Source organism: Cetorhinus maximus, chromosome 19 (genome assembly GCF_964194155.1).
Source record: "Cetorhinus maximus chromosome 19, sCetMax3.hap1.1, whole genome shotgun sequence".
Classification (NCBI taxonomy): Eukaryota; Metazoa; Chordata; class Chondrichthyes; order Lamniformes; family Cetorhinidae; genus Cetorhinus; species Cetorhinus maximus.
Window position 1 is genome coordinate 49,162,559 of NC_135897.1, and position 27,647 is coordinate 49,190,205.

General features: G+C 43.1%; 1 protein-coding gene across 1 annotated transcript in view; it reads right to left on the bottom strand.

Moving 5' to 3' along the window:
* Window positions 1-212: 212 nt before the first annotated feature.
* Window positions 213-27,647, bottom strand: part of LOC144694192 (spermatogenesis-associated protein 16-like) — a 231,216-nt gene continuing 203,781 nt past the window's right edge. Inside the window, exons 8-10 of the mRNA XM_078564549.1 lie at window positions 12,900-13,064; window positions 1,883-1,966; window positions 213-552 (exon numbers count right to left, since the gene is read on the bottom strand). Of these exons, the coding sequence (XP_078420675.1) occupies window positions 325-552; window positions 1,883-1,966; window positions 12,900-13,064 (477 nt within the window). The 3' untranslated portion in view covers window positions 213-324. The remainder of the gene's footprint in view (window positions 553-1,882; window positions 1,967-12,899; window positions 13,065-27,647) is intronic.

Here is a 27,647-nt window from a genome sequence, read left to right on the forward strand (position 1 = left end):
AGCTAAATCATTTTCAGTTACATTCCATATTAATTAATTAATAGAAATTGAATCACCTTTATCAAAATGTATTTAATTGCATACCTACAAAATATTATGGTCTGTGTGCTTGAATACGTATTAAGTTGATCACTGACAAAGCTATGTAACGTGAAGAAGAAAACATTACTTGGAAAAGTCAGTCTTTCAATTTCAGTTTTATCTTCAATTTTTGAAGCATTTCAATACAACTATTCAAGCTCCAATGGTAAGCTAATGCCAAAACAATGAATACTGAAGCAAGGGAACTTCTAGCAAATATCATTGTTCCTAGGTGATGCCTCATTAATTTGAAGATGGGAATTTGTTGTCGCGGCTATCAGTCTGTGACTGTATCAGTGACTTTCCTATCGCCTTTGTGTCTCTGGGTGGCTTCAAGTCACCAGGCAACAGAACGAGCTTCTGGCTTTTCAGCTTCTTCACTTCTCTTCTTTGTTTCCGAGCTGTTTTTAGGGCTTTAGACTTCAGAAAATTATCTTCTAATTGATAGATAAGGTCCTCAATTAGCCCAACCTGTAATCAATCATCTATTAATAGTTTTTAAGTAAAAGTTGCCTTTGGAATGCCAATGAAAAATACAGCATATAAAAGTTTGATTTCAAATGGCTTTTAAACATTTAGCTTTTTTCAATTCGTATTGAATATTATTCCAGCATTTGATATTTTTTCCTTTGAACCTCCGGAATTATTTCCAGGACATTTGATAAATCTAGTCTAGGGCACAACAATATTGTAGAATGGTGACAGAACAGCTGTACTATGGACATTGAGAGGAAATTCGTCCAAGCCAAATGATAAATGAAAGATGGGCAAGCTTTTTCCTGCACAGCATTTTTCTACTTCCATGGTAAATGCTCATCGTTTCGACTTAAATATCAATTTATAATATTTACCTCTAGTTTTGTGAACATTAGTTTTATGAATGCCCCATGTGTGCCAGTCCATGGAGCATTATACTTTGTGAAAAGGAATGAAAATCTATACCATCGGGCCACTACTTCTCTGGATGACATACATTTCTAGTGGGCTGGAACGGGCACAAGAAATTTATATAAGAGTAACACTGTCTACTGAGTCTTTTTTTCTGGTCTTTACACAATGCCAACAACACTTCAAAATTACTCCCATTGAATGAAAGAAAGACAGACTTGAATTTATATAGTATTTTCACAACTTCAGGATATCAGAAATGATTTTTAGCCAATAAGGTACTTTTGAATGTAGTCACTATTGTAACGGCTGTCAATTTGTGTACAGGAAGCTCCCACAAACAGCAATGTTTGTTAACCAGATAATCTTTTTGCTTGTGATGTTGATTGAGGGATAAAATGTTGACTAGGAAAAAGAGAAAAACCTAGCTGTTTTGCAAAAGAGTCATAGAACCTTTAATCTCTAACTGAGAGGAGGTGGGGCCTTGTTTTAATGTTGACCAAAAAATGGCACCATTGACAATGTAGTATCAGCCTGGATTTTTGTGCTCAAGTCTCTAGAGTGGGACTTCAACCCATAACCTTCTGCCTATGAGGCAAGAGTGCTACCAACTTTGGCACGGCCTGACACGCAAATAGAAATGCTATTTACTAAATTTCTCTCAATTCTGTGTAGCTAGATGGTGACAGGAGGAAAAAAATCATAACTTACCAACAATATAAAGCCGATAATTCAGAGAATTAACTGTCTCACCACATTATCTCCATTGAAATATATGAATATAATTTACTTATGCAAAAACTGGAAAAACACCACAGCAGAAGGTATTACTTTCAAAGCAATTCAATCAAACCTAAATGTAACTCCATGGGTTTAATCCCAATCGTGTAATACACTAAATTGAAACCATTACCTTTTCAGTTTTGTTCCAAGCACATTCTCCATTATTCCTGTTTCCTTCGAGGGTGTCAACAGCATCAGTCATTAATGAATGCAGCTATGGTGTAAACACAATTGATAAGATTTAAGTATCTTCAAGAAAATAACAGTTAAACCCAAAGTTTTACAAAAAAACAAATCAATGTATATTTTAACAGCTATTACAGATTAAACCATAGCATTTTGTCATTTGTCTGCAGATAATGAGAATGTAACAAGCAGGGTGGATAAAGGGAAACCAGTACATGTAACATACTTGATAAGGTGCTATATAAAAGGTTACGTCACACTGAGAGCTCAAGGTGTTAGGGATGACATATTTGTGTGGATAGAAGATTGACTAACAGGAAACGGAGTCAGGATAAATGGGTCATTTTCAACTTGGCAAATTCTAACTAGTGGAGTGCCACAGGGGTCAGTGCTGGGGAACCTCAACTGTTTACAATCTATATTAATTACATGGATGAAGGGACTGACTATTGTAGCCAAATTTACTGATGATACAAAAATAGGTAGGAGAGAAAGTTGTAAGGAGAATGCAAAGTGATGTAGATAAGTTGAGTGGGCAAAAATTTGGTGGATAGTATAAAGTGGTAAAATGTGAGGTGGTCCACAGAAATGCAGAATATTATTTAAATGGAGAAGATGCAGAATGCTGTGGTAGAGGGATCTGGATGTCCTTGTCCATGAATCGCAATGTTAGTATGCAAGTAAACGCAAGTAGTTAGGAAGGCAAGTGGGGGGTGGAATATAAAAGTAGGGAAGTCTTGCAACAAAGGTATAGGGGATTGGTGAGACCACAACTAAAGTATTGTGTGCAGTTTTGGTCTCCTTACTAATGGAGGAATATAGTTCTTTTGGAGGCAGTTCAGAGAAGGTTCCTGGGATGAAGGGTTGGGTTATGAGGAAAGCTTGAGCAGGCTGGGCCTATTCTCGTTAGAGTTTAGAAGAATGACAGCTGATCTTATTGAAACATTCGGTTCTGAGGGCACTTGACAGGGTAGATGCTGAGAGGATGTTTCCCCTCATGGGGAAATCTGGAACTGGGGCTGCATTTTAAAAATAAAGTATGTCTCATTAAAGACTGAGATGAGAATTTTTTCTGAGTGGTTAGTCTTTGAAATTCATTCACAGAGAGCATTGGAGATTAGGTCATTAGGCATATTCAAGGCTTGCTTGGACTTTTGACCAACAAGGAGGTTGAGGGTTATCGGTGGTGGTGTGGGGGGGCGGTGGGGGCAGCCAGGAAAGTGTAGTTATGGCCACAACCAGATCAGCCATGAAGTTAATGAGTAGCGGAGCAAGCTTGAGGGGCAGAATGGCCTACTCCTATTTCTGATATGCTTTTTTTGAATTGAGCGAATACATTATTTGAATGTAAGACAATAATATGTCAGTTCAAGTATTTGCGTGATTCGGAAGATACGAAGGGAGCAATTTTTAACTGCTAACTACCCATTACTCAATTTGAAAAGTGACATTTGGGGGCCACTTAAAGAACAACTAAAGAAATTATAATTTTTTATATTTTTGTGGGGCCAATAAGAACAACAATGCTTCTCCTGTGCCTACAAATAAAATCCTTTTTACCTGAGCTCAGAGCAAGTCAATTTCCCACAACCAGTGAGCTGCAACGGGGCTTTAATATGATGCCCACAGCTCACTGCTGCATATAAATGAGGCATAAACCATTTTTCCAACACTGGCTTGAAAGTGTGGTGCAGCCATTCTGACTTCATGCCTGTTACAGGTGGAAGTTGAAGCTTGCCACCACAGTTTCCTACATGTGAAGTAGGATCAGGAGTAGGCCATTCAACTTCTCGAGCCTGCTCTTGCCATTTGATAATTTCACGGCTGATCTGATTGTGGCCTCAACTCCATTTTCCTGTCTATCCTCTATCCCTTTGACTCCCTTGTCAATCAGGAATCTATCTAACTCAGCCTTAAAAATATTCTATGACCCTGCCTCCACTGCTCTCTAGGGAAGAAAATTCCACAGATCAACAACCCTCTTGAGAGAAAAAAAAATCCTCTTCATAAAATGGGAGACCCCTTATTTTTAAAATGTACCCCTAGTTCTAATCTCTCCTGCAAGGGGAAACATCCTCTCAGCTTCCATCCTGTCAAGTCCCCTCAGAATCTTATGTTTCAATAAGATCACCCCTCATTTATGAGGGTGCATTTTGATGGGAAGCCACATACTCCTTAGAAACTCGCAACAACTTGTATTTATATTGCCCCTTTAATAAAATGTCCCAAGGCGTTTCACAGGTACATCAGAAAACAAAATGTGGTGCATAAGAAAATTAGGTCAGATTAGGAAAGGCTTGTTCAAAGAGGTAAGATTTAAGGAGTTTATTAAAGGAGGAAAATGAGGTGGAGAGGTTTAGGGAGAGAATTCCAGAATTTAGGACCCAGCTAAAGGCATAGCCGCCAACGGTGGAGTGATTAAAATTGGTATTGCTCAAGAGGCCAGAATTGAAGTAAAGCAGATACCATGGTGAGTTGTGGGCTGGAAGACATTATGGAGATGGGGAGGGGTGAGGTCATAGAGGGATTGAAAATAAACTTGAGAATTATGAAAATGGAGGTGTTGCTTAACTGAGAGCCAGCATGGATCAGAGTGCACAAGGGTGATGGTGATAGGGATTTGGTGTGTGTTAGGACATGGGAGACAGAGTTTGGATGATCTCAATCTTAGAGGGTAGAATGTGGGAGGCAGCTAGGAGTGTTTTAGAATAATCAAGTCCAGAGGTAACAAATGTGCAAATGAGGGTTTCAGCAGCAGATGAGCTAAGATGGACAGAGTTGTGCAATGTTTCAGAGATGGAAAAGGTGGTCATTGTGATGGTGTGGATCTATGGTTGAAAGCTCATCTTGAGGTCAAATATGACAGTCTGGTTGAGCCTCAGTTGCAGCAAGACTGAAGACAATGGCTTCTATCTTGCCAATATTTAACTGGAGGAAATTTCTGCACATCTAGTACAAGCAGTCTGACAATTTAGAGACAGTGGAGGAATTGAGACAGATGGCGCTGAGGTAGAGCTGGGTGTCATCAGCATAAATGTGGACACAGACGTGTTGTCAGATGACGTTGCCGAGAGACGGCACGTAGATGAAAAATAAGAGTAGGTGAAGGATAGATTCTTGGGGAGTACCCTGAGGTAATTGTGTGGGAGTGGGAAAAGGATCCAGTGCAGGTGATTCTCTGGCTAAATGGAATGAACAGAAGAGCAGAGGGGTATAGATAACCATGTTGCTACTTTTAGTAATTTGTGTAATAAGGCCACTTAAAAAGGCAAACAAAGCACTGGGGTTCATTTCCAGAAGGATGGAATTAAAAAGCAGAGAAGTACTGTACACAGTTCTGGTCTCCAAGTTGTTATAAAAAGTATAGAGAGGCACTGCGAAAGGTGCAAAAGAGATTTACAAGGATACCAGAACAGAGAAGTTGCTTGGTCGTATAGAACTTGAATATTGTTAATGAGAGAATGATGTTGCCAAAGCTTTTCATCTTGCGCTCATCAGGCCAAACGCAAGAATGCCAAGTTTCAAACAATCATAATTTATACCACAGAGGAAACAGTGTTAAATCGTTGGCAAGTCAACTCTGATTGCCAAGGTGTTACCATGGAGGAGGCAGCAGGGAACTACAGGCTCCCTAAGCTCCCAGGTAATTCAAGAAAAGGCACAAGGGTTGAACATATTCCTTTTGTTTGCAGGGCATATGTCTCTGCGTACTCAGTGTATTCAGGATTATTCAGCAAGTGCTGCCCAATTGCGGAATCACATCTAACAGTAGACATTTTGTTCTGGGTTTTGAAAGCGTGGGCTGGTTGAGTGCAATCTGCCTATTATGAACAACCAAAGGAACATGCTATTTGATTTGATCGGCCAATAGCTGGGACATTTGGCCTACATACCTAGCAACACAACGACACTGAAATTCATATACAACGTTGCTTATCATTTGTCATGAGTGCAAGATGAAAAGCTTTGGCAACATGTCTCTCTCAGTAATATTCAAGAGCTGAGAAGTTATACCTTTCAGGGAAGATTGAACAGATTGGGGCTCTTTTTCCAGAAAAGAGATGGCTGAGGGTTGACCTGCTAGAGATCTTTTAAGATTTTGAAAGTGGGGAGATCTGTGGAGGATATCAAAAGTAGATGCTTTAAATATCAGATAGTCACTAATCCAATATAGCATTCAGGAGAATCATCTTTACCAAGAAAGTGGTTAGAATGGGGAAGGTGCTAGTGATATGGATGCCCAGCTAAGTTTACAAACATTATCCATCTCCTACATGACAACATGCAAATAACAGTTCTATGCAATGGCTCCACCACAGACCCCTTCCCTATCAAAAACAATTGTCAATCGGCGTATATCATTGCAACGGAAATATTCTCAATCTGTCTCACAGTAATGCTGCAACTTACAACTGACAAGCTCCCCTCAGGGATACTAAAAACTTCTTACAAAGGTGGTAAATTCTTCAATCGCAGCCGGCTGAAATCCACAACCAAAACAACAACCACTTCTGTAATACAGCTACAGTAGGCTGATGATGCACAAGTTAGTGCTCACTCTGAAGAACTACAATAGATAGTTGATGTATTCACTGAAGCCTACCAGAGCATGGGACTTGCCCTGAACACCAGGAAGACTGAAGGCCAACACAACAAATATATTGAATCTAATGCCTTCAACTGAAATTCATGGTGAGGTATTGGAAAATGTCCCTTACCTCCCAGATCTTGGAAGTTATCTATCTCAAAAAGCTGACATTGATGAAGAGGTACACCACTGAATCCAATGTGATGGCTCAGCCTATGGTAAATTATGTACATGCGCTTTTGACTGGCTGCAGGTCCAGCAATGACAATCACTCCCGGTACTGTTGTTGTGATGAGAGAGCTGCCGGCTATTTAATTGGCTGGCAGCTCTTGGAGGTGGGACTTCCTCCCAGATGGAGATAGTCATCTGGCCCTGAGCTAATTAATGGCCCGATGGGCGTTAAATCGCTGCAGGCAGTGATCTTTACCATGGTGCTCCATGGGACTGAAGCTTGGACAACATATAGATGCCATGCCAAGGCCCTAGAACAACAGCATCATTAGTGTCTTAGAAGGATCTTGTGAATCAAATGGAAGAACAAAAAAAGTGTCCTCCAAGACACAGATATGCCAAGTATAGAGTTCGCGATAATCTCATATCAACTGAAATGGACAAGATGTCGTCAGAATGCCCGAGTCAAAATGGCCCAAGCAGATGTTATGCCAGGGATCCCATTCACACAGTAGCCAAGGGAAATGTTTCACAGACAACCTCAAAGTCTCCATGAAGGTCTGCACTATTACTTCAGCACAAGGGAACCAGATGCCCAATCACAACCAAAGTGACAATTCATCATCAAAAATGATGTCAAAACTTGCCAATCAACAAGGGCAGCCACTGAGAAATAACAGTGAAATAGAAGGAGGGCTGCTGTTTGAGCCAACAATCTCTGCTGCCCACCAATCTATGCCCCCACTGAAGGAGAGCCTATAGGGCTCATAAGCCATCTGAGATCCCACAGCTAACACATCTCACTTCCATCCTGTTATCCACAAGAAAGAATCATATTCAACATGAGGGATTGCCGATAGAGGGAATGTGGAAGTTGCTACCACAAGGAGTAGTTGAGGTGAATAGCATAGATGTATTTAGGGGTAGCGAGGTAATCACGAGGGAGAAGGCATAGAAGATTATGCTGATGTTATATGAAGAGGGGTGGGAGGAGGCTCATGTGGAGCGTAAGCATAGGGGAAGAGGTGCTCTTTGCATTTTTTCTTTGCTATCCAACTTCTTAAATCTTCAGAGAGTGGTCTTGCCCTGCTGCAGTAGTAGAGGCTACAAGGGAAAGGAATGACTGGTAAGTAGTGGGTAAGGTTGGATAAGTACTACTTTTCTCGCTTATAGTTTAAGGTCTTTTTGTGGTTTATAGTTTGTATATTCTGTAGTAACGAGGATCAGGAAAGAAGGGCCCTAGAGTAATTGATTTAAAAGGTTAATTTAAGGGGATAACTCATGGCAGGAGAGCTCAAAGCCTTGGTGTGCTCCTCATGCTCCATGTGGGAAGCCGGGAACATTTCCACTGCCTAGGACCAGCATGTATGCAGGAAGAGCGTCCAGCTGCAGCTCCTGGAAGCTTGGGTTTCATGGCTGGAACGGCAGCTGGGGACGCTGGGGAGCATCCGTGAGTCTGAGAGCATCATGGATAGCACGTTTAGCGAGGTGGTCACACTGCAGCTTAAGGGACTTGAGGAAGGAAGGGAATGAGTGACCACCAGGCAGTCCAAGAGAAACAGGCAGGTAGTTCAGAAGTCCCCTGGGGTCCCGCTGGCAAATCGGTATTCCATTTTGGAGGCTGATGAGGGTGCTGGTTCCTCCAGGGAGTGCAAACAGAGCCAAGCTTCTGGCACCACAAGCAGCTTGTCTGTACAGGAGGGGAGGAAGAGAGGAAGAGCAATAGTAATAGGTAATTCTATAGTCAGGGGAACAGATAGGCGGTACTGTGGCCGTCAACATGACTCCAGGATGGTGTGTTGCCTCCCTGGTGCCAGGGTCTGGGATGTCACTGAACGGCTGCAGGGCATCCTGAAGGGGGAGGGTGATAAGGCAGAGGTCATGGTACATGTTGGTACCAATGACATAGGTAGAAAGAGGGATGAGGACTTGCATCAAGAATTCAGGGAGTTAGGCAGTAGACTAAAAATCAGGACCTCCTCGGGTTGTAATCTCTGGATTATTCCCAGTGTCACGTGCTAGCGAGCTCAGAAATAGGAGTTTAGCACAGATGAATACGTGGCTTAAAAGTTGGTGCAGGAGGGAGGGTTTTAGACTCCTGGATCACTGGGACCATTTCTGCGGAAGGTGGGACCTGTACAAGCGGGACGGTCTACATCTGAACCAGAGTGGGACTAACATCCTTACAGACTGGTTTGCTAGTGCAGTTGGGAGGAGTTTAAACTAATTCAGCAGGGGGAGGGGACACAGAATGTTAGCAGAACAGGGACACATCATAATACAGTAAAACAATCAAATCAGGGGGAGTACAGCTGCATTAAGTTTCAAGGGAGTAAGGCCAGGCTGGATGGCCTCTACTTTAATGCCAGGAGTATTACAGGTAAAACGGATGAGTTAAGGGTGAGGATTGACACGTGGAATTGTGATATAGTAGCCATCACTGAGACGTGGTTGAGGGAGGGGTAGGATTGGCAGCTCAACATTCCGGGATATAGAATCTTCAGGCGAGACAGGGGAGGGGGAAAAAGAGGAGGAGGCATTGCATTATTAGCTAAGGGGTCAGTTACTGCAGTAAGGAGAGATGATATCTTGGAGGGGGCATCGAATGAAGCTTTGTGGGTAGAGTTTAGGAATAAAAAAGGGGCAGCCACATTGTTAGGTGTTTATTATAGATCCCCAGATAGTCAGCAGAAATTGAAGAGCAAATATGTGCACAATTTGCAGAGGTGTGTAAAAACACTAACAATAGGGTAATTATATTAAGTGATTTCAACTTTCCCAATATTAATTGGGATAGACAGTGTTAAGGGCTTGGATGGAGTGGATTTCTTGAAATGTGTACAGGAGAACTTTTTAGGTCAATATGTAGAGGGTCCAACAAGGGTCAGCGCAGTGCTGGACCTAATTCTGGGGACTGAAGCCGGACAGGTGGCTGAGATGGTGGTGGGGTAGCATTTTAGTGATAGCGACCACAACTTGGTACATTTTAAGCTTGTTATGGACAAAGAAATAGACAAGTTGCAAAACAATGTTTTGGATTGGGGGAGAGCGGATTTTAGTAAAATAGGGCAGGATCTGGCCAAGGTAGACTGGGGACAGCTACTCGTGGGGAAATCTACAGAGGAGCAGTGGGGGGCATTGAAAAAGGAAATGGAGAAGGTAAAGGCTCAACATGTTCCCTCTTGGGTGATCGGAAGGAGTAACAAGCCCAGAGAACCATGGATGACTAGAGATATTCAGGATACGATGAGAAAGAAAAGAGAGGCTTTTAGCAGGTACAAGGGAAGCAAATCAGCAGAAACATTAGTGGAGTACAGAAAGTGCAGGGTGGAGCTTAAGAATGCAATTCGGAGAGCAAAGAGGGGATATGAGAAAGCTGTGGCTGGTAAAAGTAGGGAAAATCCCAAGATATTAAGTATATCAATGGGAAGAGGATAACCAGGGACAGAGTAGGGCCCATTAGGGACCAAGGGGGCAATCTATGGGTGGAGCCAGAGGACATCGGTAGAGTGATGAACGAATACTTCACATCCGTCTTCATCCAAGAGAATGAGGATGAAGGTACGGAACTCAGGGAGACTGCGAGGTTCTTGAGCAAATTGATAGAGGAAGCGACAAGGTATTGGAGGCGTTGGCAGGCTTAAAAGTGGACAAATTTCCAGGTCCAGATGATTTGTGTCCCAGACTGCTGAGAGAGGCAAGGGAGGAGATCGCAGGGGCTCTGAACCAAATTTTTAATTCCTCTCTGGCCATGGGGGAGATGCCAGAGGACTGGAGAACAGCTAATGTGGTTCTGCTATTTAAGAAGGGTTGTAGAGATAAGCCAGGAAACTACAGACCAGTGAGTCTCACGTCAGTGGTAGGGAAACTATTGGAGAAAATTCTGAAGGCGATAATCTAACTCCACTTGGAGAGGCAAGGTTTGATCAGGGATAGTCAGCATGGCTTTCTCAGAGGGAGGTCATGCCTAACAAATTTGAATTTTTTGAGGAGGTGACTAAGGGCAGAATTTTGCCGTTGGCGAGCAGGGTGCGGGGCCCGCTCGCCGACGCGTAAAATGACGCGGGATGACATTGGGCGGAAGCCGACGTCAACCCGCCCAATTTAAATTTTCAGGAAGGGGGCACAGCAAAATCAGCTGCGGGCCCGCCGACCTGTCAATGGCCAATTGAGGCCATTGACAGGATCATCTAAACAATTAAAGGACCTGCCCATCCAACCTTAAGGCCAGGAGCCCTGGCGACAAATAGAGAAAACATGAAACCTCATCCAGCGGTGGGATGAGGTTTCATGCAGGGTTTTAAAAATTTTAATAAAGTTATTCTGTAAATTATGAACATGTCCCATCACATGTGACACATGAGGGGGACATGTTAGGGAATTTTTTTTCTTTTTTTTTCTCTATTTTTAAAAGTGGAAGCGATCTCCCTGAGGCTGCACTCAGCCTCAGGGAGATGTGCGCTCTTTCGTGCGCATGCGTGAAACAGCGCACTTGCTTTTAGGGAATCCCCCCCGTCCGCACAGGAAGCGCATAGCACTTATCGGACGTCACGCTGGGTGGGCCTTAATTTGCCTGCCCACATAAAATGTTGGTGCAGCCCGCTTCGCTGGCGGGGATCGGCTCCCCGCCCGCTGGAGATTGGGTCGGGCCTGCCCGCTCGACAGGCAGAAAATTCTGCCCTAGGTGTGTAGATGAGGGTAGTGCAGTTTATGTAGTTTATATGGATTTTAGCAAAATCTTTGACAAGGTCCCACATGGGAGACTTATAAAGAAGGCACAGGGGATACAGGGTAATTTAACAAGGTAGATTCAAAATTGGCTTAGTTGTAGGAGACAGAGGGTGATGACAGAAGGATGCTTTAGTGACTGGAAGCCAGTGACCAGTGGCGTACCACAGGGATCTGTGCTGGGTTCCCTATCATTCATCAATTATATAAACGACATAGATAACTATGTGGTAAGTTTGCGGATGTCACAAAGATTGGCCGGGTGGTTAACAGTGAGGTTGAGTGTCTTGGGCTACAGGAAGATATAGACGGGATGGTCAAACGGGCAGATAAGTGGCAGATGGAATTTAACCCTGAAAAGTGTGAGGTGATACACTTTGGAAGGAGTAATTTGACAAGGAAGTATTCAATGAACGGCATGACACTAGGAAGTTCTGAGGAACAAAGGGATCTTGGCGTATGTGTCCATAGATCTCTGAAGGCGGAGGGGCATGTTAGTGAGGTGGTGAAAAAGGCATATGGGATACTTGCCTTTATCAATCGAGGCATAGATTACAAAAGTAGGGAGGTCATGTTGGAGTTGTATAGAACCTTGGTGAGGCCACAGCTGGAGTACTGTGTGCAGTTCTGGTCGCCACATTTTAGGAAGGATGTGATTGCACTGGAGGGGGTGCAGAGGAGATTCACCAGGATCTTGCCTGGGATGAAACATTTAAGTTATGAAGAGGTTGGATAGACTTGGGTTGTTTTCGTTGGACCAGAGAAGACTGAGGGACGACCTGATCAAGGTGTACAAGATTATGAGGGGCATAGAGAGGGTGGATAGGGAGCAGCTGTTCCCCTTAGTTGAAGGGTCAGTCACAAGTTCAAGGTGAGGGGCAGGAGGTTTAGTGGGGATGTGAGGAAAAACTTTTTTACCCAGAAGGTGGTGACGGTCTGGAATGCATTGCCTGGGAGGGTGATGGAGGCAGGTTGCCTCACATCCTTTAAAAAGTACCTGGACGAGCACTTGGTGCATCAAAACATTCAAGGCTATGGGCCAAGTGCTGGTAAATGGGATTAGGTAGGTAGGTCAGGTGTTTCTCACGTGTCGGTGCAGACTCGATGGGCCGAAGGGCCTCTTCTGCACTGAGAGATTCTGTGATTCTGTAAGCAACGGCATGGACCAGCTTGACTGAAGGCCTGTTTCTGTTCTTTACACTCTACGTAGTACTGCAGTAAAACCACCCCAGGAAAGAAAATATGAGGGGTGAGGATTTGTCACCCATTACTTGGCTCACCCAATTTCCTTTGGAAAGGAAAATCCGGGATGGCACTGATCCGATACTGCCAATTTTATGCCCCTGCCTACAACAGAAGTTATACCCAAGCAGTCCTTAACATTACTTTACCACAGTAATATGTTGATGTTGGAAATAGCATATTTTTAATACAGGTACAATTACAGCAAAAGTTTTATAGGAAGTTGTTTTACCAGTTCAGTTTCATGTTGACTCATTTCATGCAGATAGGGCATGGTGGCTAGTTCTGCAATTGTCTGGTTAATCACTTGTGCTTGCTCCTTCATACGTTTTAGCTGACTCAGGTAACTGGCATATTGTAGTTTCTCGAGTACACCTGCACCAGGACAAATTCCCCCCTGACCCTCATCAAAGAAAGACATGTTAGAGAGATGATATCAAAATGTTTCAGATCAGCGTCAACTTATTTGTAGAGTAACTATAGAAATGACTATTTCCTGTTAACTAAGTATTTTGAATTTAAGTAAGGTATTTTCCTATTTTTTAAAAATTCTGAATGCTTTGTGTCTCAATCTTAATTTTTAGAAAAAAGGTAACTAAAATTATAGCTTCAAATTAAGTATCTTTATCTTTTTGCATCTATACTGGCTATACAAGGAGCATTTTTCAACATAATTCTAAAATGTGACATTCTATGTAAAACCATAGTTACATACTGCAGATATCTGTACAATGGCCTGTGCTTATAAAAGTTGTGGTCAATGCATGTCTGTTTTGGAGCAGAGGAATAGGTGGTGTAGCGGGTCAGGGAACTCTAGGCTTGAATACTGTACAGACAAATAGGATCCAAATCTCTTGTCTGATTAATTTTTGTATATATATTATTTTTGAAAAAAATCTTGTATCTGTTATCACTTCCTCTATATAAATCTCATTTACTCTTGCCACTGTATAAATCTCATTTACTCTTGCCACCATTTTCAACACACTGTTCATGAAATCACACAGCATAAAACTTTGAAAGCCATCCAATTAGCACCCTCCCAGCTCTTTCTCCGTAATGATGCAAAATTTTCCTTTTCAATTGTATATCCAATTGCTTTTGAAAGCTACTGTTGAATTTGCTTTCACCGTCCTTTCAGGCATTGCATTCGCGATCATAATAACTCGCCATGTAATGTGAAAAACGCTAGTCTTTCTGTGCTCCCATCACCCCACATGCTCTTGTCAATTAGCTTGAATTTATGTCCTTTGATTACTGATCTTCCTGCTAATGAAAAGTTTCTCCCTATCAAAACCTTTCATAATTTGCAAGTCAATTATTTTCAATAGAAATTTCCACTTCCCTATTTATAATAGAAAAAGTGCATGTAATTGCATCACCTAATAATTCTGTAATAATCTTTAGGCGCAGAATCACACAAAATGTTTCTAAAAACTTTTCATCTGAAAATTTTAGAACCAACAGTTTTTCTCTCAATAAATTTCAAATGTCCTAAGTAAAGTTTGAAACATTATGAAGTTCACTAAATTACATAGTTGGCATCAATAGATACAATTAATGTGTCTTTTGTGTCCCAATTTGGCATGGCATTGAAACTATGCAGTCATCCATGAAGCTAGTGGTCAGCAGTGGGATCCACAGTGATGGAATCTCTAGTGGCATCAATGGAAGTTCAGATGCTGATCTCTTGAGTATCTCCTCTGGCTTTCAAGGCACAAAGAAGTGTGTGGATAGGGCTTCAAGTACCATATCATTCCTGAGCATGTTCCTGTGTAGAGCAATAGCCATAGTGAGACTCAGTCCCTGGGAGTGTCATAGGTGTTATGGAAGGGGCACATGATGTCCTCTCTCAGAATGATAGCCTATCTGCTTCCCCCACTAGCCTCTCAGCCTACTTGGTTACAGATAGCCAGCTGAGCTCGGCAGTCCTGGCCAATGCTGACATTCAGCAGTCTGCAAATAAGTCTTCGACAGCCAGATCTCCTTGAGATCACTCATCACTGCCATCTCAAATACAATCAGTACAAGTTCAGCAGCCTTTCACCTCCCAAGCTGTAGCCACAGGAGAATTGCCTTGTAGGAAGTGAGGCACAAGGGCTTTGCACAAGGTTGTTTATTAGTCTACAATTGTTAATATTTTGTAAGTGTGCAATTAAGACTGATTAAAGCAGCTTGATTTTTTTTGTCTTTTTAACTTAGTTGCTATCTTAACATTCGTAATGATGTGTGTATAATACCTAAGAAGGTGTATATTTTCAGGGCATTCATTTGATGTGTGTGTAAGCACCTTGGGATGGTAGGAAGGACTGCTGATGCATTGGGGAAGGAGGGATTATTCAACTGAACCTCTTTTTAATTACTTGATCGCACATGGTTTTAACAGATAGTGGAGTGGTTGCCCTTGCTCTATTTCCATCTTTGTCTTCCTGCTGATCTTCCTACTATTGTTCATTCACTTTTTTTTTTATTAGGTGTCTTTAAAGGTTTGGCCCCTTTTACAGGGCAAAATTATGGAGCATGCAACTGATGACAATGAATCTAGTAACATGGTTGGGGCTGTACTGTAGAATAACTCCAGATCTGTTAAGGCAAAATAACCTATGATTCAGAAGGCTGATTACCCTATCAGCTCTGGTGGAGGCCTAGCTCTGACTAGCATTCCGCAACATCTGTGCTCAGGTTTCTGACAAGATTCACAAGTCAGGTGGTCAGGGAATAACCCCAGGCAACTAGGCTGACACCCTGATAAAGGCAAAATACTGTGGATGCTGGAAATCTGAAACAAAAACAAAAAGTGCTGGAAAAACTCAGCAAGTCTGACAGCATCTATGGAGAGAAAGAGAGTTAATGTTTCGAGTCTGTAGCTCTGAAGAAGTCATACAGAATCAAAATGTTAACTCTGTCCTTCTCTCCACAGATGCTGTCAGACCTGCTGAGTTTTTCCAGCATTTTTTGTTTTTGTGTAGGCTGACATCTTGTTTTCTGGGAGGAAGAGAGGAGGTAGTTAGGTTTGGCACAGAATAGTGACAGAAAACCAGGCATAATGCACTGTTTATCATGGTACGAGTTGTATGTTCAGGGAGTGGAATCTCTTCCTCTTCACAAAGCAATGTGTGTGTCGTCAATGATGCCTTGCATTTGTGGGCAGCTTGTTGTCCTGCAAAACTTGCAGCTCCTTCCTGTTGCTTCATTGCCTCTGTGTTCATCACATCCCTGAAGCAATGAACTGCAAACTGTGTGATAGCTTTAGCTGCAGCCTGAAATGATGCTGTGATGTAGAAAGTAAGGGCTACCACTTCTTTTGACAGCGATGGGCAGGGCTCCAGTTGGTGTTGCATCAACAGCACAGTGACAGCATTCCTGTTGAAATTTAGGCACCACATACAGTGCTTCTCTGTCAAATAGGCAGGAAATGCAGTTATTGATCACACATGTGGTGTAGGGCCTCCATGCCCTCCCCATCATTACCTAGTTAGTGCACTTTTTTTTCCTCCTTGCACTTTTTTTCTTGTCCAGCCACAATGGCCGTCCAATGGAATGCTCAATATAAAATTAATATAATATAGAATAAAATTAATTGTGTTGGATGCAAAGTACAGAAACACAAGACACCTCCAAAACAACTTATGATATATTTGTAAGAATTACTATAGCAGCCAAAATAAGACCCACCAGCTCACTAGCAGCCTAAAACAACAAAAGACTTGCATAGATGAAGGTGAGGATTGCAGTAAATATTACTTCTGTAGCCCCTCTGTTCTGGCTGGGGGATGAGGGGGGGTCTTGTGAATTAGCAAATCGGGCAATAGCACAGATCAATTTCACAGAAGGGCAAAGGACCATGATTTATATATTTTAATTGGTTAAACCTTATTTCAGGCAGGCACTTGAAACGACTAAGGAGCGCTGGAACCAAAATGGTAGCTGACGCATTTCAGTATACACAGGGCACGCGATCACCACCTAATATTGGTATGCTTTATATCCAATTTGATTTTCTTTTTGGAAAAAGGTGAATTTTGAAAACTGAATTTTTAGGGAAATGGAAGGAGGAAAGAAGTAGATTGAAGGTGAAAGTGCCTCTGAGCTCACCATCTGTCGTTGGGTGCACAAGTGACGGTGAATGGAGGGTTAGAAATTAGGTTATTGATAGTGGAGTGAGGGAGAAGGAAGGACATAGGGGCTGGGCTGAACAGGCAGTTCAAAGGGTTAGAGCTGGAGTAGTGTAACGAATGTGAGTGGTAGGACAGGAAAGCGTGGATAATGAGTAAGGTGTGTGGAAGCATAAATAATTGTAGGAGGGAACAGGAAAAGAAAAATGTAGGCCCATATTTTTCCCACAACCATCACCCAAATGCAGGCTGCATCTTTACTGACTCCTTTCTGGCCATGCTGTCACCATCTTCCATCCAGAAGGAAAGAAGAAAAGAAAAACAAAATGGTGAGAGGAGTGGACAAGAACTGCAAGAAAAACAAAATATTACAGGGAGTCAGAAGGGAAGACAGAGAAACAGCAGGAAAGGAATAGAGAGAGAAAACAATGGAGACATAAGAAAACAAATATTCAAATAGAAAAATCACAGGAAATGCTACTTTATAGCAATGTGACAATGGGCGGCGGATAACATCAGGGTCACTGGTTTACTGTTACTGAACAAATCAAATTTAATTTCTATTAAATAGTATTTTGATATTTTCACCAATATTTTCTGGACCGAGTTCAACCACTGTCCTTTATTCTGCAAAAATTGCAAATAAGTGACCTTTAGCTTACATATATTTCTTTACCTATGTATTTTATTTTTTACCAGTTTAAGTTGACTGAAAAATCACAGCAAGATATTATGTAATATATGCCAGCTGATGTAGCTTTCGGGGTAATAAAGTTTAGATGCACTGAAGGCGGACTGGAACTTAGGTAACTCTGGGAAATGTCCCTTTTAATATGCAAATAGGGATCCTATGACATACACTGGATCCTGACTTCCAATCTGGGAGACAGCTGTGCACAGCACACCTGTCCTGGAGAGGACCAATAGCATCGTTTATAATTATCTTTGTGCAGCCAGAAGTTGCAGGAGTGCTCCTTAGGGCTCCATAAGAATCATTTGAGCTCATGCTGTTGCTTGGGCTCCACCCCTTCAACCTACAACACTGCCACTGATTTGCTCAGGCTGCTCAATTTGCAGGACAAAATCTGGTTCTTAGCATCTCTCCTATCCTTTCCCCAATTACTCATGCTTCTCCACATCCATTGCTTCAATGATGTCTCCTACCATTCACCTTCCCATTATCCTTTCCTCCTAAATCTCTTCCTCATTTTCATCACTAAACCTACCTCTTCCCCCTTGAATTACATACTTAGTACTTTATCTACTTTCTCTCTCTCGCCCTCCACACCATACGTCGCATTCTTAAACTCTTCCATTCCCACTCTTTCCCCCAATGGCAGATCATCCCCATCCCCAATTTGTTACTCCCTTCTCTCCCTACTCCCTTCTTGTACATTCCTTTCAAAGATGCTCTCAAAATTCTATTTTCTCTCTCTTTCACTCTTTGCACATGCACAAATATCTGTTAGCATTTAGAAGCTGTTTCTCAGCTTTAAGCAATGAACAATTAGGTTTTTTACCTGTCAGCAAGTCACAAGTGAGATAATTATTTGGTTTTGAAATTCAACTTTTTTTTTGAAAATTGAACATGAGCATTAAGAAAGGCAATCACTCACCTTGTTCTTTCTCTCTCTCGGACCACTGTCTCTCTATTCTATCTGTTTTTACTTATCCGTACTCTCTTTTTCTGACTCCCATCTCTTTTGCTCTCTCCCTCTCAGTTTAATACACCTTCTGAAGTTTATAGAACACAAAACAATTTTTAAAAATTAATTTATGGGATGTGGGAGTCGCTAGCTAGGTCAGCATTTACTGCCCTTGAGAAAGTGGTGGTGAGCTGCCTTCTTGAACAGCTGCAGTCCACATGATGTAGGTACACAGTGCTGTTCGGAAGGGAGTTCCACGATTTTGACCCAGCGACAGTGAAGGAACGGTGATGTATTTTCAAGTCAGGATGGTGAGTGGCTTGGAGGGGAACTTCCAGGTGGTGGTGTTCCCATGTGTCTGCTGTCTTTGTCTTTCTAGATGGTAGTGGCCGTAGGTTTTGAATGTGCTAAGGAGCCTTGGTGAGTTCCTGCAGTGCATCTTACTGCTGCCACTGTGCATCAGTGGTGGAGGGAGTGAATATTTGTGGATGGGGTGCCAATCAAGCGGGCTGCTTTGTCTTGGATGTTATCAAGCTTCTTGAGTGTTGTTGTTGCTGTACTCATCCAGGCAAGTGGAGAGTATTCCATCACACTCCTGACTTGTGCCTTGCAGATGGTGTACAAGTTTTGGGGAGTCAAGAAGTAAGTTACTTGCCGCAGGATTCCTAGCCTCTGACCTGCTCTTTTAGCCACAGTATTTATATGGCTGGTCCAGTTCAGTTTCTGGTTAATGGTAACCCCCTCCCAGGATAGTGGTGGACTCTGCAATGGTAATGCCATTGAATGTCAAGGGCGATGGTTAGATTCTCTCTCGCTGGAGATGGTCATTCCCTGGCACTTGTGTGATGCGAATGTTATTTACTACAGCTACCGCACTATTATTTATCTCACTATTTTTTCTCATGCACAAAAGCACATGCACAGACATATAAAGCCACTCTTTCACAAAAGCAATCAATATAAATGTTACCTATTAAGTTTTTATTTTATTCTTTCATGAGGTGTGATTGTTAGTGGCAAGGCCAGCTTTTGTTGCTCATCCCTAACTGCCCTTCAGAAGATGGATGTGAGCTGCCTTCTTGAGCCACTATAGTCCATCTGGTGTAGGTGCACCTACAGCGCTGTTAGAAAGGGTGTTCCAGGATTTTGATGCAGCAGGAATGAAGAAATAGTTCCAGGTCAGAATGGTGTGTAGCTTGGAGGGGAACTTTCATGTGGTAGCGTTCCCATGAACCTGCTCTCTTTGTTCTCTGGTAGTAGCGATCAGAGATTTGGGTAGATGCCAATGTTGTTGGATCATATAGAATGGTGGAGCAGGCCACTGAAGGCCCGAATGACCTACTCCTGCTGCTATTTTCTATGTTTCTTGCAGTGATGTCCTGGGGGTGAGATGATTGGCCTCCAACAATCACAAGAACCTTCCTTTGTGCTCGGTATGAGTCCAACCAGTGGAGATTTCCCCGATTCCCATAGATTTCAATTTTGCTAGGGCTCCTTGATGCTACACTCAGTCAATTGCTGCACTGTTGTTGCTAGGCTAGGGGTGCGGCAAGTTCTGAAGCACAAGTCGGAGTATTGCCAGGATATAGGGCCCATAGCCTTTATGGTATCCTGTGCCTTCAGCCATTTCTTGATATCACGGGCTAGTGAATTGAATTGGCTGAAGACTGGGTTCTGTGATGCTGGGGACCTCCAGAGGATCATCCACTCAGCATTTCTGGCTGAAGAGCGTAGCAAGTGCCTTATCTTTTGCACTTATGTGCTGGGCTCCCACATCATTGAAGTTGGGGATATTTGTCAAGTCTACTTCTCCAGTGAGTTGTTTAATCTTCCACCACCATTCTGTGATCTGATCTGTTGGTCATGGAATCGCTTTTTAAAAATCATTCGTCATCACTGCATTTATTGCCCATCCCAACTGCCCTTGCATTTGCTGTGGGTCTGGAGTCACATGTAGGCCAGGCAGCAAGGTAGGTAAGGACAGCAGATTTCCCTCCCTAAAGGGGCATTAATGCACCAGATGTCAAGGGCAATCAGTCTCACATCAACTCTTGAATTCAACTCTTTTGTCCATGTTTGGACCAAGGCTGTAATGAGGTCAGGAGCTGATTGGCCTTGGTGGAATCCAAACTGAGCATCAGTTAAGTAGGTTATTACTGTGTAACTGCTGCTTGATAACAGTCTCATCGATACCTTCCATCACTTTGCTGATGATTGAGGGTAGACTGATGGGGTGGTAATTGGCCGGATTAGATTTGTCCTTTTTTTACTTGTGTGGACAGGCCCTAGCTAGGCAATTTTTCACATTGTCAAGTAGATCTTTCTTGCCACTTGTCAGCCCAAATCTGGATGTTGTCCAGGTCTTGCTGCATTTGGACATGGACTGCTTCAGTATCTGAGGAGTCGTGAATGGTGTTGAACATTGTGCAATCATCAGCGAACATCCCCACTTCTGGCCCTATGATGGAAGGAAGGTCAATGAAGAAGCAGCTGAAGATGGTTGAGCTGAGGTCACTACCCTGAGGAACTCCTGTAGTGATGTCCTGGAGCTGAGATGACTGACCTCCAACAACCACAAACATCTTCCTTCATGCTAGGTATGACTTCAACCAGCGGAGAGTTTACCCCCTGATTACCATTGATTCCAGTTTTGCAAGAGCTCCTTGATGCCACACTAGGTCAAATGCGGTCTTGATGTCAAGGGCAGTTACTCTCATCTCACCTCTGGAGTTCAGCTCTTTTGTCCATGTTTGAACCAAGGCTGTAATGAGGTCAGGAGCTGAGTGGCCCTGGCAGAACCCAAACTGAGCAGGTTATTGCTGAGCAAGTGCTGCTTGATAGCGCTGTTGATGGCCCTTTCCTGATGATCGAGGGTAGACCGATGGGGCAGTAATTGGCCGGGTTGGATTTGTCCTTCTTTTGGTATAAAGGACATACCTGGGCTATTTTCCACATTGCCGGGTAGATGCCAATGTTGTTGCTAAGCTAGGGGTGCAGCAAGTTCTGAAGCACAAGTCGGAGTATTGCCAGGATATAGGGCCCATAGCCTTTATGGTATCCTGTGCCTTCAGCCATTTCTTGATATCACGGGCTAGTGAATTGAATTGGCTGAAGACTGGGTTCTGTGATGCTGGGGACCTCCAGAGGATCATCCACTCAGCATTTCTGGCTGAAGAGCGTAGCAAGTGCCTTATCTTTTGCACTTATGTGCTGGGCTCCCACATCATTGAAGTTGGGGATATTTGTCAAGTCTACTCCTCCAGTGAGTTGTTTAATCTTCCACCACCATTCTGTGATCTGATCTGTTGGTCATGGAATCGCTTTTTAAAAATTATTCGTCATCACTGCATTTATTGCCCATCCCAACTGCCCTTGCATTCGCTGTGGGTCTGGAGTCACATGAAGGCCAGGCAGCAAGGTAGGTAAGGACAGCAGATTTCCCTCCCTAAAAGGGCATTAATGAACCAGATGGGTTTTTATGACAATCAGCAATAGTTTCATGGTCATCATCAGACCTTTAATTCCAGATTTTTATTGGGTGGAATTTGAACCCAGGTCCCCAGGGCATTACCCTGGGTCTCTGGAGTACTCAATCACCTTTGGTGGCATATTTGTCTGTCACTTGCTGCTTATGTTGTTTGGCACGCAAGTAGTCATGTGTTGTAGCTTCACCAGGTTGACACCTCATTGTTAAGTATGCCTGGTGCTGCTCCAGGCATGCCCTCTTGCATTCTTCATTGAACCAGGCTTGATCCTCTGGCATGGTGGTAATGGTAGAGTAGGGGATATGCCAGGCCATGAGGTTATAGATTGAGATTCTGCTGCTGCTGATGGCCCACAGCGCCTTATGGTTGCCCAGCGTTCAGTTGTTAGATCTGTTTGAAATCTATCCCATTTAGCACAGTGGCAGTGCCACACAACATGATGGAGGGTATCCTCAATGTTAAGAAAGACTTCGTCTCCACAAGGACTATGCAGTGGTCACTCCTGCTGATACTGTCATGGACAGATGTATCTGTGGCAGGCAGGTTGGTGAGGATGAAGTATGCTTTTCCCTCTTGTTGGCTTCCGTACCATGCCGCAGACCCAGTCTAGCAGTTATGTCCTTTAGGACTGAACAAGCTTGGGCAGTAGTGGTGCTACCGAACCACTCTTGGTGATGGTCAAGTCCCCCACCCAGAGTACATTCTGCATCCTTGCCACCCTCACTGCTTCCTCCAAGTGGTGTTCAACATGGAGGATTACTGATTCATCAGCTGAGGACGGTACGTGGTAATCAGCAGGAAGTTTCATTGCCCGTGTTTGACCTGATGCAATGAAATGTCATGGGATCTGGAGTCGATGTTGAGGACTCCTAGGGCAACTCCCTCCCGACTGTATACCACTATGCTGCCACCTCTGCTGGGCCTGTCCTGCCTGTGAGACATGATATATGGGACAGGCAAAAGTCTGGAGACTGTTACACCTCATTTGACTTGGCAACTGGCCTCCAGAAGGAAACCATGTGCCTCGCTGTGGAATGTAGAGGGAGGACGAAGATGATATCACCAAGATCTGTCACATCGTGCTTGAGACAGATTCCTCTGCAAGCGTGCACAGTACAGTTGGAATGCTTTCCAGTACATTGCAGATTCTTTGCTGCTGCTCCAAAAGTATCCATTTCATCAATGACCTTTCAGGTCCAGCATCTGCATCTAGCTGAACATAGCTGAGAGCATCCTACAGCTTCCAACTGCCGTCCCTGTCTCTACTATCTGCTCTTGTTCGCTTGATATGAGTCACCGGGTGAAAACGCAATTATCGTTTTTACCAGTCCCACTGAAGTGCAAGTACCTGAGCTGGTAGATGGTCTGCATGAGTCCTGTAACCATGCACACTCAAGAGTGGCTGACCTCAGCTGAGGAGTTGTCATCATCCTCCTGCAACACCTCTTGTGGGATGTTTGAAGACCATGTGGGAGATCACAGACAAGGATTAGAAATGTCAAGATAAGAATGATTGAAGTAATGCTGACATCAGGTCAATTAATTGAGCATTGTATGTCACAGGCTGCCTGATATTTAATTCTGCCACCAGGTAGCTGGGAGGCTCCCATTCCCAACAGCTGTGATTCTGCTGATGTTCAGTGCCACCGCCTCTGTTGTGTGATGGCTGGAGGGCCACCTCTGCCTTTTTCATTTATTCTGAGCTCTTTTCTTCAAGGAAGGAATGAAAAGACCAATGAGTGAGAGTAATGTCATGCTTTGAATTGATAGATGGACAGCACTTTTGTGAACAGACATTGCAGAAGGATGATGGTGAATGTCAATGGTAGATGGACAGATGGGGATGTGAGGAAATACACTGACAGAGAGGGATGGGTGTACCTGCAAGGTAAGTTGGCGTCAGAATTGATGTTCTGGCATAGGTTTGTGAAGACAGAGTGAGTGAGTTGGTGTGATCCACACAGCAGGATGTAGTTGAATGTACCACTGTACTCACCTTTCCTGCCCTGCTTAGGTCATTAAATTGCTTTCAGCATTAACTCCATGAGTGTGGTACCACATTTCTGCTGCTGACCTGTGGGCATCCTCCAGTCACACTTTCTTGATTTCATTGGCAGGTTTCTTCCTCCCGTCAGTAGTGAACAGTATCTTCTGCAGGCCCTTACAGCTTTACAATTAGGGTGGCATCATTAAAACAATATGCAACCTTTGAAGTTTGAACGCTGTCCTGTCAATTTGTTGTCATTCCGTTCCCAACTCCAGAACCGATTAAATTTTATGTTAGTGGAGTTGAAATGGACTCATGCAGGTCGTAATCACGCTTGCTCAAGTTAATTGGTTGGGAAAGCCAAAGATAATACGTTAATACAGCCGCTGGGAAAAAAGCCACTGACTGATGCACTGCAGTTCCTCTGGGCTTCCTGTGCTCTCTTATGCTCCCCATTGTTGGGAACTTAAAATCCAATCCTACAGCACAGAAAGTGAAAACATGTACATCACTCTGCAACAATAATGGAAAGACTGAGACAAATAGAGAACATAAAGAATGGAATTTCTGTAAGAGATGCATGGCCATTGATACTACTTTTCCAAGTTCTGGTCATAAATTATGTTAGGTGTTTGAGAGAATACTGGGGGAAATTTTATCGAATTTTAATGGTGATTTGTTTAACCCTTCCAAATCACAACTAAATGTGATGATTGTGAGAATTGTAAATGGGGGTGGAGCACTTGAATCATCAGTTTCACTGAAGAATAAATCTAGGTTATCTTCAAAAATAAACTAAATTTCTGAGATAACCAGAAAAGGTTGAGGAGGAAAAAGACAAATCTCATGATAACTTCTTCACTTGCTTTGAATAATACACTTCAGTTAAGAATCTGCAGAAGATTTCAAAGACCTAAATTAAGAATAACCTACAATATGGCAGAAAAGTTGTGGTTCAGCACTTTTCAACAGGAATATGAAGAGCTAGAAAGAATCTGCAGTTTTTCTCAGCGGCCAAATGACACTTAGACCAACAGAATTTGAATTATTTTTGGTGATTATATCAAAGTATTCAGTCAAAAAGTAGAAAAATGTCTTTGGAAAAAAAACTGTAGCAACTTAATAATAGTGGTTTTGGTATGTATAAGAATTCTGGATTCACAGTAAGATTTATCTGATGTTTTAACTCAAGCATGAACTAGAAACTTGAGAAAAAGTTATTACTATCTGTTCCTTATATACTTAGCTTTCCCTTTCCTCAACATGTTGAAATTTGGGATTTTGAAATACAACCCTAATTGAAAGGAAGACTTTATGTTCTTTCACCTCCACCTTGTTAAAAGTTCCTCTTTCATTAATATAATGAACCCAGGCTTGGTTTAATTAACTTAGTTTTAATATATCTAACTACTATTAGACCTACTAACCGATTTGAATTTCCTCTGTTATTCAGTTTTGCATTCTGTAAACTTTTGCAAACAGCATGGGCTCACATGGCACATGGGTTTAACATGAAATACGCATTATCTGTATAAATTAGGTTAATTTCCAGTTGCAGATGTGATGGAGAGGAATATTAGGAGGTCTATAGGAATAAATCCAAAGAAAGAACTTTCATTTATATAGCACCATTCATGACCTCAGTTTATCTCAAAGTGTTTTACAGTCAATTAAGTACGTTTAAATGTAGTTACAGGCATTTTCTACGAGAGAATCTTCTGCTCTCACTGGTGGTGAGCTTGGAGGCGGGAAGGGGAATTACTGAGGTGGGGTGATTGTGTACCTGAACCCCGCCATTGTTCTGGGTGGGAAGGTCCATGGTTGACCTTCCACCAATTGAGGTCCTTAAGTAGCCAATTAATGATTACTTAATGGCCTCATCCCACCGGCCATGGGATTAACCCAGCTGTAAACAGGATTGTCACCAAGTGGTGTGCGCAACTGGTGAACCTGTGAGGGCCGCTTTTCACCTCGGTGCGGGAGAGGGAGGGAGGGGGGTGGGGGTGTTGGGGTGTTGGGGTAAGGGCCCTCGATCAAAGGCAATTGATGCCTGATCAAAGGACTGGACATCAGAAAGTGGGTGCCCTGTCCTTGCTTCCGGCACACCCCCGTTCCCTTTTCCCAGTGACTTCTACTTGGCGAAACCCCACCACACATTACTTCCTTGTAGCCTGGATTCTCCACGATCCTGAGACTCCAGTGCCTGTCCTTCCAGCAGCAGCCATGACCTCCTCAGTGGCATTAGTGAACGCAAGAGCTGCCAGCGTCTGACTGGCTGGCAGCTCTCAGTAGGTGGGACTTCTGCCCCCAGGGTCTTGATTCCTGAGGCAGTCCCACTGGTGGCCTCGCCACTGCCTGGTTGGCATTTGGTTCAGTGGGCCTTCTCAAAAAGAGGCACGGTGGGTCTTTGCCAGCTCTCCAGCTGGCAGCGAGACCTCCAACACCACAATAAGATTCAGCCCAACAGTAACATAGCAGCCAATTTATGCACAGCAAGATCGTACAAACAGTAATGAGATTATGATCCGATAATTTGCTTAACGATGTTGGTTGAGGGACTAAATATTGGCCAGAACACTGGGAAAACTCCCCTGCTCTTATCAAATAGCACCACAGGATTTTTTTTTATCCACCTGATTAAGCAGAGTCCAGAGCCTTGGTATAATGTTTCATCTGAAAGATGGTAACTCTGACAATGCAGCACTTACTCAGCTGCCTGCTGAAGTTTCAGCCTAGTTTATGCGCTCAAGTCTCTGGAGTGGGGCTAGAGCATTCCGGTTTGAAGGCAAGACTTCTACCAATGAGCCACGGCTGACCCTCCATTTTATTATCAGGGGTTGAGGAAGCATGGAGAGTATTTTCATCCAAACAAAAATCAGCAATAGATCACAAAGAACTTGGAGGGGAATAGTCATAATGGTAATTATAAAGAAGGTTTGCAGTTTGGGATTGTTCTGCTTCTTCTCTCTCTAATGGGCTAGAAAGTCTTGTTATTTTGCTTGACTTTTTTTCCTTAATCATAAATTGGTGCCTCGGAAAGTACTCAATTATAGAATAAATTTAGAGTTAGACTTCCAGTGGCGGTTCTCCCAGTTTAGTGACATAACTTTGGCAGAAACTCCAGGGAAATGACGGAAGTCACTGTTTATGCTGTCTGGGGTTTCTGCCAAAGGTACAGTGAGAGATCAGGAGAACCCCCACAGAAATTCCAGATGCCTGTTTTGAATAAATTCTGGATTATGGAATTAAAAGAAAATGTGATATCCTTAGAACCAATATGACCATTGTCATAAACCCTAGGAAATTTTCTGACAGAGACAGTTTGGTAATTCCTCCCACCCTAATATCGCTTGCTGGATACCCCTGCTTTGGGGTAGGCATAAGTTTTCTTCTTATGGCTTAATGTTATAGGCTTGGTTGCGCTGTCATTGCATTCTGAGGGGAGTCCCAAGTTGATTATGCTACCTTCCTCTATTAGCTCTATTATACCGCTCTATGGACTCTTATCCATGAAAATTCAATGACTGCATTTGCAATAATGGCTTCTCTTTCTGTTTCTCTGCCACTACCTCCAGGGTCACCCAAGAACCAATCTCTTTCTCCCTACTCTTTGTCATCTGCTGCTCAGTGACATCACAGGATCAGCTGACATATTTATGCTGATTGCACACGGCTTTAGTTCACCATCACTTTCCTTTACCCCACAGCCACATTTGAGCTGTCAAACATCCGGAACACAGGAGCCTC